We start from the raw sequence: 17365 nt of genomic DNA, 5'->3' as shown, positions 1-17365 counted from the left end.
ATTAAAATCAGCCACCCGTCTCTCCCCTTTCATCCCTTTTGCCATCCATACCCTCGGTGTCCCGCCATCGAGACTCCCGATCCCGTGATCTTGTTTATTACCCGCAATGTATATACAAAAAATGCGGTGACCCTTTTCTAATGCTTGTTGAAACTGATTTAAGTTTGCTATTTAGGTAATCACACTTGAATCTTCACTTTTGAATTTGTATTTATCATTATTAATTTCTAATTACTGTACTATAACTAATAATTATAATGTTTCTTATTATTATTACAGTTGCAAATCCTAATATCATTATTGCAAAATTGATTCCTTTTTTTTAATAAAATATTTATATTTTTTTATATAAACAATATGAATACAGTTTATATATTCTATTCTTTCATTTATAAAAATAATGTAATTAATATTTGTGATTAATTATTATTCTAATACAAAACAAAATATGAAATGTGTCATTTAAAATGCAGGATGTAACAAAAAATATGTAAAATTATTTTTAATGTAATAAAGTTATTTTCATTAAGAATTGTTATCTATTTATATTTAATTTGTAATCTCTTGTACTATTTCAATTATAAAAGTTTAGATACAAAACATGTGCAATTCTTTCTTTACAAAGATTTAATAATAAGAATGATGAAAAAGTTTCTTATTGTATACATCTATTGGTCAAAAGTCGCTCGGAAACATAACTCATGCTGCACTCTAGAACCAATCTCTTCAACTCACTTCTGTTAAGAAGTAATACCCGTTGAGAATACGATAAATATATTAAAAATGATGATTTGTGATGAAATTATTCATAATAATATTAAAAAAATTAAATGTTAAAAACCGACAATAAATTTAATTACAAAAAAGTCTAATAATGATCTTAGATAAAATATTTTTAAAATGTCATAAATAAGTTTTAAAAACGTCATAAAAAGATATCTTTTTAATAATTTAGTGAAACGTCTACAAAATTTTAAGCTGTCTTAATGTTTTCTGGTATATTTGTTTAGCAAATTTTTAATTTAATTCTTAATTTAATTCTAATCATTTTATCCAGGATCGATAGTTTTTCGGTGAAAAAAAATTTTTATACGCAACATGGCAATTTTCATATTGCATTAACAATTTTGATAAACTATATTAATAAAATATACAAAATTATTATATTTATTTGAATGAATGGAATTGTATTGATATATCACGGCACCATTTATTTTAAAATCCACCGCGTGGTGGTGCTGCTTGTCTAGTTCTTCAGTTTATTATTTTAGTAAAGCGTGTCGGTTGCATTATGAAATTTTGATTATTTTGGCAATTTTTGGTTTTTTTGCTCTTTTTATCATTCATACGTCGCTAAAATGTTTCCGCAAAGTTCACAAAAGAAATACTGGATATTTAGTGATGAAAATGATTTGACCACATTAAGGGAGAAAACCAATGCTGATTTTATTGCAAAACACGGAGCCAACATGACCGTGAGTCTGTTCTCTTCTTATTTTTTCGTAACTATTTATAACTGTTATTTATATTAAATTATTCATTTGCGTGATTATTTCATTGTATATTTATTATTTGCTTATCGATGAAAATCTAGGTTATGTGTATACAAAATATTACTATTATTTAATATCAGTATATTACGAATTTATACTATATTTTTATTTGCAATATTATATTAACTAAGCCGAGAAGTACATAGTATAATCGCAATTGTTTTTTTTTAACTATAATATAGCCAGAACAAAAGGAGGAACATTTCCTCTCGCATTCAGAGGAACGCACATTACTTCGTTTTTATGAATTACAATTAAGAGATTTCTGTCGTCGATTCAATCCACAAATGCCTCGTCCTACTGTAGCCACTGCCTTACACTATTTTAAAAGGTTTTATCTTAGAAATAGCGTGATGGATTATCATCCAAAAGAGATTTTGGTCACTTGCGTTTATCTAGCATGCAAAGTAACTATTGTCTGTAATATATTATTTTTCATAGTTATTTGTAATTTCAATCTTTTGATGATTGAAATATCTTATTTTAGGTTGAAGAATTTAATGTCTCTATATCTCAATTTGTAGCAAATATTAAGGGAGATAGAGAAAAAGCATCTGATATAATTCTTAATAATGAATTACTTCTTATGCAACAGTTGAATTATAATCTTACAGTTCATAATCCATTTAGACCTGTAGAAGGTTTAATGATCGATATAAAGGTACATAGTTTTCTATCGATCTATAATTTATATGTGACAGAAATAAATATATTACTGATGCTTTTATAGACAAGATATACATCCTTAGAAAATCCCGAGAAACTAAGACAACATATAGATGAGTTTTTAGAACGAGTTTTTCTGACAGACAGTGTACTCCTTTATGCTCCAAGCCAAGTAGCATTGGCTGCAACTTTACATGCTGCATCCAGAGCTTCTGCAAACTTAGACAACTATGTTACTGACATACTGTTCTCGAGAGAGCAATTGGGTGGGATTATAGAAGCAGTGCGAAGTAACTATATTTTATGTAATTATATTTGCATGTGCTTATGCATATGTTATTAATATTTATGAATTAATTCTTATAGAAATACGTTCAATGGCTAAATGTGTGGAACCACCTTCACGAGAAGTAGTAAAAGCTTTAGAGAAGAAACTTGATAAATGTAGAAATCAAGAAAATAATCCTGATAGTGAAATGTAAGTATCTTTATCTATATGTAAGTTTGACATTATTTTATAAGGATTGTTCGTATAAATTTAAAAAATTATAGATACAAACAGAGAATGCAGGAAATGCTGGATGAAGAAGATTTACAGGATAATGAAAAATACGCAAAAATTATTCAAGATCAAGCGGCTCACGATGACAAAATTTTGGGAGTTAATAAAATTATATCTCCTGCTCTGTGATAATAAATGTAAACTTTAATATTTAAGATAATAAAAATTCTTACATTATCCTCTTGTACATTCCTAAAAATCCTTATTTCTCATGTAATCCTGTACATGTTCTTAAACAATTTTTTATAACTTTATTTTACTCTTACAATGCATATTGAATTCTACAATGATATTATTTGCTTGCATCATTAATTTAAACATGTAAATAATTTTATTTTATTTTTCTTTGTAAAAATTTTGTCACAAATTTTGTATTAAATTTATAATATAGATAGTAGAACTAAAAAACTATTTTGTATCATTATCCCTATAAATGCATATATAAAAAAATTATTACGAATTATTTGTTCTTTTATATTGCAGAATTTTGCAAAATTTTGGGGTAAATGCCTTAAAAGATATTCTTCGCGTAAAAAATAATTTATTTATACGAATATGTATCCAATTTTTTTAATCAAGTTATTCAATTATTCAAATCAAGTTTATAACTTAATATGTCTGATTTCATTCATTTTAATATTGTATTGATTTAACTTTTTGGAGATAATGAATCTGTAAATATATTCAACAATCATCTTTATAATAATAAACTCATATTTAAGTTTTTTTTAAGCAAATATTATTTCTTTTGCTTATTTTTCAAGTATACATTCAGATTAAGTTAATTTTATTTTTTAGTCAAGTCAAGAAAAAATATAACAAAATATTTAATTACATTGCATAAATAGAACTAATTCATTTTACGTAAATAAAAAATTATGACAGGTGCGCATTGTATGGTCAGTATCTCGATAGCATATGGCACGGAAAATGTGGCAGTTATATCATGATTTGATATAAAATATAAAATTTTATATTTCTTCATGTGTGTAAAGGATTTGTTATTAGTTAATTATGTATGATTGTTTATCAATAATTTACTTGAAGATTAAGGATCATGATGCCTAAAATCCAATCGCTGAGTTAGATGATGCGCGAGATGACTAGTCGATATATTTTGAAAGATAGGTGTTTGTTGTCTCATTGATAAATTACTGGGCAATGGTTGAACAATAGGTAATGCAGATGGTAATGGCAACTGTGTTAAATGTTGCGGGAGCAAAGGTACTCCTGTTTGTGGTTGTCCTGGGTAATTGAAAAACCTATAAAGAGACAAATGTTAATATGTTATATGTATATTACAACATACAAAACATAATCTATACTTAATTAAGAGCATAATTTTAAAATCATAACACAAAATTATGTATCTTTATGTTAATTTTTTATATCATTTAATCAACATAGTTGAATCGCTTTTTTATTTTTTTTTTATCATAAAAATAATTGTATTTTGATGGATGCTTTTGTATGTGCTTACTCTAATCCATGCAAAGATTATATTTATTCGATTATTTTTTTAGACATTTAAGCATATGCAAAAAAAATCATTTTGTAGAACTCAAAATATATAGGAAATAATCTATCTTTTTTTTAAATAAAAGTTAATATTTTTTTTCATTTTTCTCTTTAAAAAATGTGATAGCATCTTGTATTAAAATTAGGTTTTGTAATCTGGCAAAACAAACGGCATATTCTTTACAGAAAGAAAAAAAATTCATTAAAAATAATTATATTTTTTAATAATTATATTCTTATTAGACATACCATAAGCGATCACCGACAAAAATGGGTCGTGGTGCTGGAATTCCCAAGCTCGAGTAGTATTGCTGCGCCAATAATTCTACGTCATTAGTGTACTTTCTTTTCCATTTAGTCCGTCTATTTTGAAACCATATCTTTATCTGTAAAAGATAAAATAATGCAGGTTTACACATGGTCCGTGAAATATAGGAATATTAAATTATTTCTTCATTAAACAATATATAGCTATCTTTAATCGTTTAACTAACTTAATATTGCTCAAAAATTTAATAAATTATACTAAATTTTAGATCAAAGGATTAAATTGCCAAGGCCTACGTTTCTTTTATAAGAAACCTATTTAATTTTTAACAAATAGTACATAATTCGTTATTAAAAAAATAGTGTCGTCTCTTATATAGAACAAAATTTTCTAAAGAGTCTCTCCAGTCAGTTCGCGAACGTAAGGGGCCGACGATGTATTCTAATTAAAAAATCGACGCCTCTCCGGTTCGTCGCCTCGACGGCGCGCAGCAGCCGTCGCTCGGTACATTTCGTTCCGCGGCGGATGCAAGCCTCGCGACGATGGAACGACGACGAGATGGCCTGCGAGAAGGGGAGAATAGGAGTTCTCCCGAGCTGGCTCGTTAACTCCGAGAAATATTGTGACAGTTATGTCTGCGGCACGACGCGTCTCTTTCTTGCCTCTGATCCGTCGTCCGATCGTTCTTCCTTTCGACCGCGATTGCAGAGATAATTATCCGGCTCGTTCGCGATATTTCGACCGATGCTGCCAATTATTGCCGGGCCGGCGAGCAACCGGTTGGCGATGACGACGTGGCGCAATCTTCGCAATAGCGAATATTCTGGGGGTGCGGACCATAAATTAATTAGTTTAAAGCACGGGAGAGTATCAAACTACAAAGTGCACTATGCTGAGACTTACGCAACCATTGCACTCCACTGCGCTTTGTGGAGGAATATAGTCATGTCGGAAAATTATAGAGTGCTCCCTCAAGACCGGTTAATATTAGAAGATAATATCCATAGAAATCCATTATGGATTATGGTTGCAGGAATAAAAGCAAGATTTCATAGAAACATAGAAAGAGAATTGTCGAATTCATTTTAGACTAACGTTATGAAATTATTCTTCAACTATCATTTAAGGAATATGATAAGTAAAAAATGATAGGTATCTCAAATTCTATGAAACATTTTTGTAAAACCTTTCTTATATTTTATTTTGAGTACTATATAACCGAATTCCGGTTACGTCGGAAAAAAATCCTGAAAAGGTTAAATATGTGACAAAAAGTTTCTTTCCATAACAGTTCGCGAGAAAGAAGGGTAGAAGTGCTAATTGGTTCTAAAGGACGACCCTCCCCCATGGCGCCATGACCTGGCGCCTACACATATGGTGTTCTACAGGCCCATAATTTAGAGTCAGTTGATTTTAAAGAACTCCAAGTACAAGAAACTTAAACTCTTTCAGGTGTTGAAGGAACTCTACGGAAATTGAAGGCATTATCGCGATTTATTGAACACAATATCCTGTTTAGGATACAACTACTTCAATCAACTACTTCGATATTGTAAATCTCTAATGAGATTTGATATAAAACTTAGTATAGAAATATACTAGAATAGATGCAGATATAGCAGAATTGTTAATCATTTTAAAATTAAGATTTCACAATTGTGATATTTTTAATCAATGTCTATTGAATTAAAATTATACGCCTTATAGGATAGGAATTTTGTCTAAAAAGGAATCAATTTAAAGAGAAAGTAAACCGAAAATAAGATATTTACTTGTGTTTCTGTGAGCTTTAAATTTTTACTCAGCTGCAGTCGCTTTGCCACACTCAAATACTTGTTCCTTTCAAATTCCGCCTCCAAGGATTTAATTTGTGCAGCGGTGAACGCCGTGCGTGGCCTCTTCTTCCTTTCGTCGTCACTAATAGCGGCGGCGGTCTTTTCCTTATCCGCACTCGTGGTTGAATTTGCGCCGCTACTGCTGGTGCACGCTTCTGTAAAAATATATTACATTCCTTGCATCGAGATGAACAACATGAATAAGGCAGCTCCGTTGAGATATAATCCCTTTAAGTTATTTTACAACTAATTAACAACAACATGTATCAGCGATACGACGACGCTTATGACATCGCGTAATCGAGGCCTTAATGACCAAATACCTGCACATAAATATTTTTCTGATAATCGACACATGTATTGGTCGACACAAACATCAAACATGGTCCGATTAAGTAACTGCAAATTACAAAGCGTAAGTCTCTCGGTATGGAAACGAGAAAGGTATCGCGGCATGGTACAAATAATTGATGCGAGCTTCGAAATCGCGTCATCATTCACTCGCAACTCGTCGTGTACACCATATCTTTATCTTTTTAATCGCTTTTGAATGAGGCGAATAACGCGCGCAAACGTTATCCGTTGAGTGCAAGCGAACTCCAATTACCCTCACGGAATCCTCTTTCTCATCAATCTCGAGACTTTTTGTACGTCGAAGTTGTTTATATTTATATTTATCCCGACTTACAAGACTGCCTTACACGACGTCGCGCTGCGTGTCGTGAAAAATGTCTTTGGGCTCGCTTTTAGGCGGTTGGTAACAAGACCGCGCTCTCTTAAGCGTCGGAGGATCATCTTCTAATTATCTGCCCATTCGTCATCCGACGAAAAAGTGTGGCATCGCGACACACCGACCAAGCCTTCACGCTTGCGACTAATGTTGACTAAGCACTACTTATAACGATCGTCATTGAAATAATCTCAATACTTCAACAACTTCTCAAGTTTTCTCAAGATTTTTTTTTATAAAGAGAGAGCAGTACTAATTAAGCCGAAAAATATTTATCTCACTGTTTTTATCAACAACATACATTAAAGATAAATAATCTATATTACGTGATATAAAGAAAAAACAAATTAATAATAAGAAACAATTAATTAATAATTAAATGAAATATGTTTAATTTTAGATTGAAGTTAAAGTAAAATTAAAATTAAAAACTGGCAATTATTAAAAGCTTTGAAAATAACATCTGCTCCGTAATTATTAAAACTCATTAGCGTAAATTATTTTCGTAAGATTGAAAACTGTTCAACTTACAGGAAAGGAAAGGAAAGGAATGAGAAAGAATGATCAATTTCAGGTGGTTTCGTGTGCCGCGCAATAAATATTCCGAAAAAGCTATTCGCGGCGACGTTATGCCAAGAAGAACCGTTTACTGGCTACTAATTGTCAGATGGCGACGTAATTGTCGCGTTTCTCGCGCCTTTTTCGTGGTTTCCTCGTCTATAGCCGTAGTGCAGAATTGTCGGCTAAAACCGTACCGCCTCTAATTCACTTCGCGCGAAATGCTCTACCAACGTACACGCTCGATGCAGCTCTCCACGTTTCAAAAGAGGATCATGTCAGCTGCTGCAGCAGTGGTAATATTTCGTTTCGAATCATCGTGTATCTTTTAAGTATATTTGCAGAAAATGATATTGTATATCATAAAGATATCCAGATATTTTTGCTCTAACACAAACATTAGCATTATTTTTTTTAAGTAATATCAAACAAGTTACAAGTTGATCAAAATTATTTATCTAAAAACATATCGCTAAAATTAGATAATATTGTAAAACACTATTGATTACTATCAATGTATAAATATTAAAGGTTAAATTTAGTGAATTTTTCTTTTGACATCACATATGTGATGTAGATGAAATTAACACAACCTGCTTACAACCGGAAAGATAGAGAAAGAAGAGGAAGGAAAGAATCTGCGAAGGGGCGAGTCTCGTACGGCTCATTTGTCGTCGAGTTTCTGACTCGGTTGCATTGACGAACGAGCTCTGGAAAGCGGTAGGAAAGGATTGGTGCAGAGGAAGCAAAAAGGAATCAAAGACACGGAGGGCGAAGGGGAGCAAAACCGAACGGACAGAGACACGTTAGACGTTGCGGAAATAGAATACCACGCCTTCTAGTTTACCTAATTACTGTGAGCCACAGCGAACTTGTCCCCTAATTATTCGGTGACGAATGGCACGAGAGCACGCAGAAGTGCGCGATAAAGCGCGGCCAAATCTCATTCGTCTGACGTAGCTGGTCATTTCATGCTCATGATTTACCCCGAGTATAATTAATTTGCACGCGAGTCGCGACGATTGGCAAATCTGCCTCAAAGATGGCTCTACGAATAGGTCCTTTGTTGCCAGTCTAGATCTTAATATTCAAATAGTGAAATTATTATTATCAGCGAACTTGGGCGAATAATTTAGGCAAGAAAATATATTACAAAAATCCAGTCTAAAGATATCAAATATAAAATATTTTTCGGTTTTAATGTCTAAGAATAAAAAAAAAAATTAAAAATGTATTAACAGAAAATATCATATATGAATATTGATAAAATTATTGACAATACCATAATGGGCTTATTCAAGAAGTATTTCTCTGGTATCGTCTCTTGCTCTTTATGTCGTTCTTTCACGAAGATTTACGTACTGCGTTGACGGCTTTGTAGTTGGACGCAACGTCCCACATATCTCAGTCCCAACAGACGGCGTAAACGAGAATTGTCCTTTCCTTAGATCTCGAATTTATCGCGTCGGCCATTACGGCGTGTAAATCACGGCGCGGCTACGTGCCCTCGGATGGAAATTAGTCGTTGAGGTCCTTCAGAGCGTGCCACAGAATTGAGTCGCTCGACTCTCGTATTAATTATCCGTAAAAATATAAAGTTCTCTATTATGCCAAGTCGTATAACAATTGAAATAAATTAAAGATAGTATTGCTTCTAACGATCGTACTTCAGCAGTAACTGTTCTCAGAAATAATTTTATGTGAAAGATTTGCTGAGCGAGTTATAATGATATATAATGGACTGCGTATAATAATGATAAATTAATCGTCATGTTAAAAGGAGCTTTTATGTTCAAGATAATAAAGTTGCTATTTCAAGTTTGAACAACTCTAATGATATGATCGTTCCGAAAATAATATCTCGAAAAAATTTCAAAGAAGTTTTAGCAGCACGTTCTTTTATATTTTGCTGCAAGTAAGAAAGGTGCCGCATTTTCATGGCAAAATTAGGAGGACACAGATAAATAGTGGATGAAGAGCAGAAACATTGAGTAGGCGTGGAGCCTGCAGGAAGTAATGGATCAAACTCACGGGCGACGGTCCTCTCTGCGCGATCTTATGGATTCGTTACCGCAAGAGAAATCTTATGTGAATTTTATAACGATCAGTTTTTTTAATATCCATAATAATGTTATCAGCCAATTGATGCAAAATCGTTTAGATGGATAATGATGTAACTCTCGATGAGCTTAAAAGCTTAAAATAATCTTTGAAGATTTTATGACATGTGTACACTTGCGCCATTATTACTTAAGAGGATTACTTTTATTTTTTTGTTAACATTAACATTGTCAAGAGTTTATAATACACATATAAAAAAGAAAATTCTATTTGCTGAATATCAAATATGAAATTTTGAAACAATATGCTCGATATTTCGTTAAATAACTTTAAAGTTATAATTTTTGAGAAACACTGCTCAACCATATTATTTATTATAATTAACATGTAAAGATTAAAATATTTACAGATTTGATCATCTTTTTCATAGAATTGCTAAATATTACAAAACAGTCTTCTTTAATTAAATAATTTACGTAACTACGTTAATACGCAGTTAAACGCAGATATCATTAAAATTTAATTAAATGATTTCGACATACATTACACACATGATAGCAATATTTTACGGTTAAAGAATCAATTGAACTTTATCTGATTTGAGGGAACAAAAATATGCATTAAGTATCTTCCAACGATAAATATATATTTATAATAACGACTTTCTCAGTTCATATGATGACTTGAATCATTAAAATAAATTTAAACAATCTTAAAATCTTTATTATGTCTGTTTTTATTCGAGATGTCTATATTAATTAGACGATTTAACAAAATAAATACAAGTGTTACACACCTGTGTAACGTGCAAAAATTTCGACTTTGAGATTCACATAGTTAAATTTATTGTCATATAGCTATGAAATAATATTGCGAATATTTTAGGAAGTTGTATTATTTGTAAAATGTAGTTCTTTTTCTGATAAATAGGATATATCCATTATTTATTTTCATATTTTAATATTTTTTTATTTGAGTATTAAACCTATTCTATCATGCTAATAAATTAAAAAGGAATAAATATTGGTTCTAATAGATTTCGTAATACGAATAGTGATCTAAAAATTACAGCAAGCGCAACCAAGTAGGTTGTAATTAAAATTATTTCTCGTATCATTAATTTTTAAAATTTCTTCTTGGTATCTTGAAAAAAATAATTTAAATTAGAACTAGAAACAAAAAGGAGAAAATCTTTCATAAGAAACATTATATCGTATTTATGTGACTATCTGAAAATGTAATAGAGTGTAATGACATTAATGAAACTTACCGTAATACATCTCTGGCTCAGGAGATGTTGAACATACCATGTCGGTATCGTCGAGCTCAATTTCCTCCGCCATTGACACGGATGAATCGGGCGCGACAAGCATTCTCATCTCCAATTCATTATCTGGCGATTATTGTGATTATTTTGTTTAATCTTCGTATGAATTCTATTATGTGATTATTTTGTTTAATTTTCGTATGAATTCTATTATATCAAGATTGCCTATAAAATCTATAATTTCACATAGAAAAAAATGTGTCTCAAAAAGAATCATCTTTCGTTATGTAGTGAAAAAATATGTCATTAATAAAAAAATTTATTTAAAGAAATTGTGAAATTTATATCACATTATGATAATTTATTAATATTATGATGATAGACAATATAAATGACAATCTTTCAATAATAATAAAATATTTACGAGTTTAATGGTTAAGAAGTCAAATGTTATCTTTTTTTTTAAATAATTTACAATTAATTATAATGGTTATAATGCCTTATAATTATTATTACTCACTTTCTTGACAAAGCAAAGATAAATCGGTCTGTTGTGAAAATTTATTTTCTTCTTCATGTATCTTGCTTGGTGCTAATAATCTCTCGATACTGAAAGAGCATATTCTCGGATTTTCCGCGGAATCACTCGTTTCCTTCGACGAATCAGATTTTTTCAATTGTTCATTGGACATCTTGAGCACGTTTTATCAGACAATATTTGAAATACTTGACTACTATCACCTATAATTATCTTCTTATATTCTCAAATGCTCCGCTATTGAAGCCATTCATTGAAGCTAATTCTTCAATTAGTATTATAGTTCCGCAAAAATTATATTTTTAATGTCTTTTTATGAATCTTTGGTGTTATTCACTTTTTTCTTTAAAAAAAATTCGATTACACTTGATCGAACTTCCAAGGTTCAATCTATTGACAATAAAACTACACTAAAGCTTCATTATACACTTTTGATGTTTCACTATAACGTTCTTTGTATCATTTATATACTTATATATTTTAATTAATCATGAAAAAACAATGATAAACGATACTCGAATGAATTAACGATAAGATTGTTTGGTTACGTTTGATACCTTCTGATCTGTTCGGAAGATTAGAGCCGAAACCAGTGACTGTTTTGTCGGGGTTACTCACGATGTCCAACAATATTTTTTTGGCAGTGAAGTCAAATTCTTCGTTCCTCGAGGCGGTATCCTAAAGCCACGTGCTCACAACGTCATCGTAAGATTGGCCAATCGCATAAACTTCTGGGCGGGTCTTGGCAAGCACGTGCGTTTCTGGAAGGAGCTTTTAATGATCTCGTATCGGTAGCGACCACTAAACGGTGGTAATGAGGTGACCATAAATTTCTGTCAGTACCACGGAACGCCGTTTAATAATCATGATAGGTAGCACATGCGACGCAAAATTGATTCAGTTATGAAGCCTAACAGTTTAATAGACAGAAAAGAAAGAAAAGAGCTGTTATGGATTTTGAATGATTATATATAGAAATATTTTAAGAAATAATATGTGTTTAAATAATAATAATCGGTTCACACACACATAAGAGATTAATAAAAGTATTAGTACATATTACATTATTACCATCACATAAAAATGATTTCAATCATTTTAGTACAACATAGTATAAATGCTTACAAAAATGATTATAAAGATTTATTATATGGAAAATGTGGATAACATTTGATATAATAATTATTTTATGATAATTAATTTGACATTGCTTAATGCGTTCGAACAAATGCATATCATTAAAGTTGCTATTTTCGTGGCTATTTGGCGTAGTTACAACGAAGAATATCTTCCCCTCATGATATACATATTTACAGATTATCATATATAATAATGAGATCGTTTTGAGTGCATTGTCTAATAAATATGAAAAACTGGGCCTTTATTATATTATTAGACACCAAAAAATAGCATCCCGCCGAATAATCGTGAATTTACATCTATACTACTATTTTAGCGCATTTGCTTTTTTCATTTAAATTATGATTTTAACGTTATTTTTAATCGTACACGTTTTAATAATTTCATGTAAACAATATAACATAGAAATATAAAAATATCGAAATAAATTTACAGATTTTATTTAAAATATTAAATAAACTTTTTGCAAACTTTATTAGATTTTTAGACAATTTTCATGCTAATAAAATATATGATATAAAACTTTCAAGTATAGTAATAAATATCTTGTTTAATAGAATTATTTCTTAAAATATTTGATTAGAGATCGGAAGTCATTTTATTTGATTTATAGCAAGGAGTTCGTGAAGCGCGGATAAAGTTCTCTAGAAACTGTCAGTGGGTGTGACCGCGAGATCATATTACCGATGTATAGTACCGCTCTGATAGGCTTCTGTGAAGTTTCACATTCAGAAAATTGAAACCTTTGCGATGGTTGGTAAGCCAAACTGTTTGTTAATTTCACGCTTAATTGGCGAGTGGCAAGTGGCAAGTGCAACAATTAAGATATATCTTCACTTCTCTCAAACACATTCACCGCATGATACGCGACACGGAACGACAGGTTCCTGGCGTTTGTTTTCTCTTGCCTTGAACATATTTTTGGAGTCATGTTTCGACACATAAAAAATCTTCCCGTTGCAATCTTGTGTTCGCACCATCATATTTATAATAAACTGATGTCGTATCATGTTCGAAACATAATTTTTATGAAGCTATTAAATGTAATTTGATATAAATCGCCTTCAATGTTTTATAATAAACATGTTATATGGTGATCATGTAATATGTATAGAAAAGGATTCGGTTCAATAAAAACGAGACAATGCCATATACCTTTATATTTATTTCTTTAGGCATTAAAACAGGCTTGAATCCCTTATATACTCTGTGCATATTTGCGCTATCTTCAGAAAATAGCCATCCCTAATTATATTATTAATTTCGCATAATGACATTTACATATACGGATTCCGTTATCTAGTTTCTTAAATATTTAATTATCTTGATTTATAATTATACTCTTTTATGCTATTAAGGATAAATGAAATGAAGCATGATGAAAAATAATAGATATTATTAATGTTAACAAAAATATTTTATCATCTCAATATAATTAACTGTTGTTATCTTCGGCCGCAATTCTATTAATATTTGAAATTAAAGAAAAAAAAATTTACTCAGATAAAAGAAGATAAGAAACTTATGTTATCATTCCACTTAAGATCAATAAACTTATTTAGGAAAATATTAAAATAAATATTAAAATTTCTAGTATATAAAACCAAGATATTTACGAAATTTTTGTAACTGCATGTTAATTTTTACGAACCTTCTCAATTTGGTCCATATATCACTTGTGGCTCGACATTCCCACAATTTTTTTTTCGAAATATATTTAACCAATTATCATAATGCATTAATGTTACATTACAGCATTACAATAAACTTTAACATTATAACAATCCAAATAATGTTCATGTTATTGCTAATTGTCAAAATATCAATTGACAAATACTTATTTCCATAATGCTATAGCCGAACATATATGACAGAACTCGCGCATCAAGCTTGTGTGAAAAATACATTGCACATAAGTTTTGATGTTGTACAAGAAAAAATGCACAACAAACGGTGAAGGGTGTGAATATTAATTATAACAATTCATGTAATGAAAATTAATTGAATAATAATTGATTGAATAAAAATTGTTTGTAATGTGATTGGAACGAGATTTGCATTACTTTACATTTGCTGTGTAGAATTACCGTTCCAAGTATTATTTTCATCATTATCATCCCCACCTGAATGCAGTCTGTGTATATTCCCTTGCGCCCTGATTGTTGTCCCTCCTTGATTACCCAAGTATCTTCTAAACAAACTGCATCACGAATAGAAATGTTTATTTAATATATCAGAAATTATGTATTTCATACAATTTTGTTAAACCCATTTAAATATCATGCAAATGCATATAACTCTATCATCATGATTGTGTATGTGTGACGGTTTAGCGTGTTTATCAGAAACCTACCCCGAAGACGGAACTACATTTCGTCGATTCGGTGAAATAGCTCTGTCGCGATTATTAGTCACTTCTACAGTATCACTGTTGGAATCGCCGCGTTGTTGATTCGCGTCTCCGTTAGTGCCGGAAAAGTAACCTACTATATAATTATAAATACGAATAACGGGCGTGAAAAAAGACCATATGAAGCGAGAGAAGAATCCAGTATCTTGTGTTGACGTTACCATTGTTGTGACATTAGACTGCAAATATAAAAAAACATAAAGTAAATATAACAAAAAAATTGCGATATTTTACAAGATATTTTACAAATATTATTTACATTTTTATTATTTACATTTTTCAAAGGAAGAATTAAAATAACAGCGGTTGGGACCAATTCAAGCTCCAAAAGGGTTTTGTCATTTTCTTCGTTAGTCAATTCTCTTCTGGGAAATGATGTCGACATGACAAATTGCCGAAAAGGTAAATCGATGTTCTCGGTAACGTAAGTGCGTAAAGTGCGCAAAGTCTCTGACGGTTCAAATTGTCCTGTATGGGAATTACCGGACGGTAATCTAAATTGAATCCTAGTAACAGTCACGTTACTAGTTGTTGAATTATATTTGGGTTGCTCTTGACATTGTGGTTGTTGCACCTGTTGCTGTTAAAGAAAATGAAAGAAATGAATCGAATCCATTGAATATAACATTAAAATTGATGTTAAAACGATACTAACTTGCAGTGCGAGTTCTTTCTGTTTTCGTTCTAATTTGTCTTGAGCGATTTGTTGCCTAACTTTTTCACGAGCTGCAGCTTCTGCAGCCTTTTCTCGCATTCTTTCTTCATGAGCTTGTTTTATTTCCAATTCTTGTTGCATTTTTCGCATTTTTTGTGCATCGCGTCCCATCTTGCGTCGTTCAATTTCACGTTCCCGTTCTGCTTTTTGTTCTTCGTCTAATCGTTGTTTTCGCTGAAGTTCAATTAATTGTCGTGCTCTTTCGAGTTTTTCCTAAAAATATGATATAATTTGTTGTTCAAAAATTATGTTGAATTTATCTTAATATCTTTGATGATTCACATACCTCAGCTGTTAATTCCTTGTTTTGATTATCTTGTTTAGTTTCAGTATTTGTCTTTGTTGACACTTCATTATTGTCTTGACTTCCCGTGTTTAATGAAGTCACATTTTTTGCCATATCTTCTGTGGTATTGTTATCATTATTTGAAATGTCTGATTTAACAGATTCTGTTGTACCAGAAGTTACATTTGCATTTGGATTTGAGTTCTTGTCATTCACATTAGGTACAGTAGTCTCAATAGCATTATTATTACTGCTGCTACTAGTTGTAGCTTTCTGTTCTGCATCAATTAAGTTTAACGAAGATTGTTTATTACTCTTTCCTGCTTTTATTAATACATTATCAATTTTGGAAGCTAACTCAGCTGAAGTTGCACTACCAGCAATAATTTCCAATGGCGTACCATTTTCCCCAATGAAAAACAAAGATGGTACTGGTACCAATTGATCTAATTATTTAATTTAAAGAAAATATGATAAACCTAAATTTAAAAAGATGATAAGTCTAATGTGATAAACTTATGTTAAAATAAAAAAATAAAGATATTATTTAAAAGGATACAAATCTGGGCAAAGAATCTATAAGCTTCAGAGCCACTTTCTAGTCTTATAGATACAAAATGTTCGTCTTCTAAGCGAGAAGAAACTTCTGTAGTATCAATTGCCTGGGCAAGTTGTACCGATGTGTCATCTTTGCCTGGAAAGGAACATTATACCAATGTTTGTATGACTGCCTGAATTTACATAGATATAACTGATTTGTTAAAATATCCATTTTATATTCTATGTTTATCGTCACATCTCCATCATATTGCATTAGAAAGATGATTTGAAATCAGGCTAAACCTAAATTCGACTTAACCTACAATTTTGATTACAAACCTTCAATGAACACGACGAAAACTGCCTTTCTCGATTTAGACGTCGCAACCGCTTCGTTAATACTTCCCGCAAACCACTTCATTATATGAGAATATTTATATATTTCGTTTTTATATGTTCACAGATAATATTGATGACGTAATGAAGAAAACTGCGGAGTGAAACACTAAAAATTTTGCGTTGGATTTGACGTTTCAAATTCTGAGTCAGGTTTAGATAGGTACGATGAGTCGTCACTCTGCGCTGTTGCCTGATGACGACAATTTTAGGCCCTCTTACCTCTATAATGAGACGTATATTTTTTATAACATACGTAATATAAAAGTATTTATTTATCAATTGACAATTAATAATATAACAGAATTTAAAACATAGTGCT

The 17365-nt window shown here is 31.0% G+C and overlaps 3 protein-coding genes across 4 annotated transcripts; 1 reads left to right on the top strand and 2 right to left on the bottom strand.

Annotated features, from left to right (window-relative positions):
- The first annotated feature begins 1226 nt into the window (after positions 1 to 1226).
- On the top strand, positions 1227 to 2958 carry CycH (cyclin H). Its single transcript, XM_011632433.3, has 6 exons — positions 1227 to 1475; positions 1736 to 1960; positions 2041 to 2214; positions 2284 to 2509; positions 2586 to 2697; positions 2772 to 2958. Exons 1-6 carry the CDS (start codon positions 1359 to 1361, stop codon positions 2908 to 2910), a joined length of 993 nt encoding a protein of 330 aa, XP_011630735.2. The 5' UTR covers positions 1227 to 1358; the 3' UTR covers positions 2911 to 2958.
- LOC105422876 (uncharacterized) lies at positions 2906 to 13690 on the bottom strand. The gene is made up of 5 exons (XM_011632434.3): positions 11539 to 13690; positions 11022 to 11144; positions 6340 to 6557; positions 4549 to 4685; positions 2906 to 4043 (listed from the first exon to the last, which is right to left on the bottom strand). The coding sequence occupies exons 1-5, from the start codon at positions 11708 to 11710 to the stop codon at positions 3830 to 3832; spliced, it is 864 nt and encodes a 287-aa protein (XP_011630736.2). The 5' UTR covers positions 11711 to 13690; the 3' UTR covers positions 2906 to 3829.
- A 151-nt stretch (positions 13691 to 13841) lies between these two features.
- Positions 13842 to 17226, bottom strand: LOC105422877 (UBX domain-containing protein 4). 2 transcript variants are annotated; one of them, XM_011632435.3, is made up of 7 exons: positions 16987 to 17226; positions 16667 to 16801; positions 16108 to 16553; positions 15762 to 16034; positions 15366 to 15686; positions 15050 to 15285; positions 13842 to 14896 (listed from the first exon to the last, which is right to left on the bottom strand). In XM_011632435.3, the coding sequence occupies exons 1-7, from the start codon at positions 17066 to 17068 to the stop codon at positions 14761 to 14763; spliced, it is 1629 nt and encodes a 542-aa protein (XP_011630737.2). In that variant the 5' UTR covers positions 17069 to 17226; the 3' UTR covers positions 13842 to 14760. The 2 variants fall into 2 exon arrangements, with proteins under 2 accessions (XP_011630737.2, XP_011630738.2); XM_011632436.3 differs by having other exon boundaries at positions 15381 to 15686; positions 16987 to 17225.
- Positions 17227 to 17365: the final 139 nt, after the last annotated feature.

This window comes from Pogonomyrmex barbatus, unplaced genomic scaffold (genome assembly GCF_055798465.1).
Source record: "Pogonomyrmex barbatus isolate J1 unplaced genomic scaffold, ASM5579846v1 scaffold6, whole genome shotgun sequence".
In the NCBI taxonomy this organism is placed as follows: domain Eukaryota; kingdom Metazoa; phylum Arthropoda; class Insecta; order Hymenoptera; family Formicidae; genus Pogonomyrmex; species Pogonomyrmex barbatus.
Note: the sequence above shows the minus strand (reverse complement) of the source record. Positions and strands in the feature narration are given on the sequence as shown.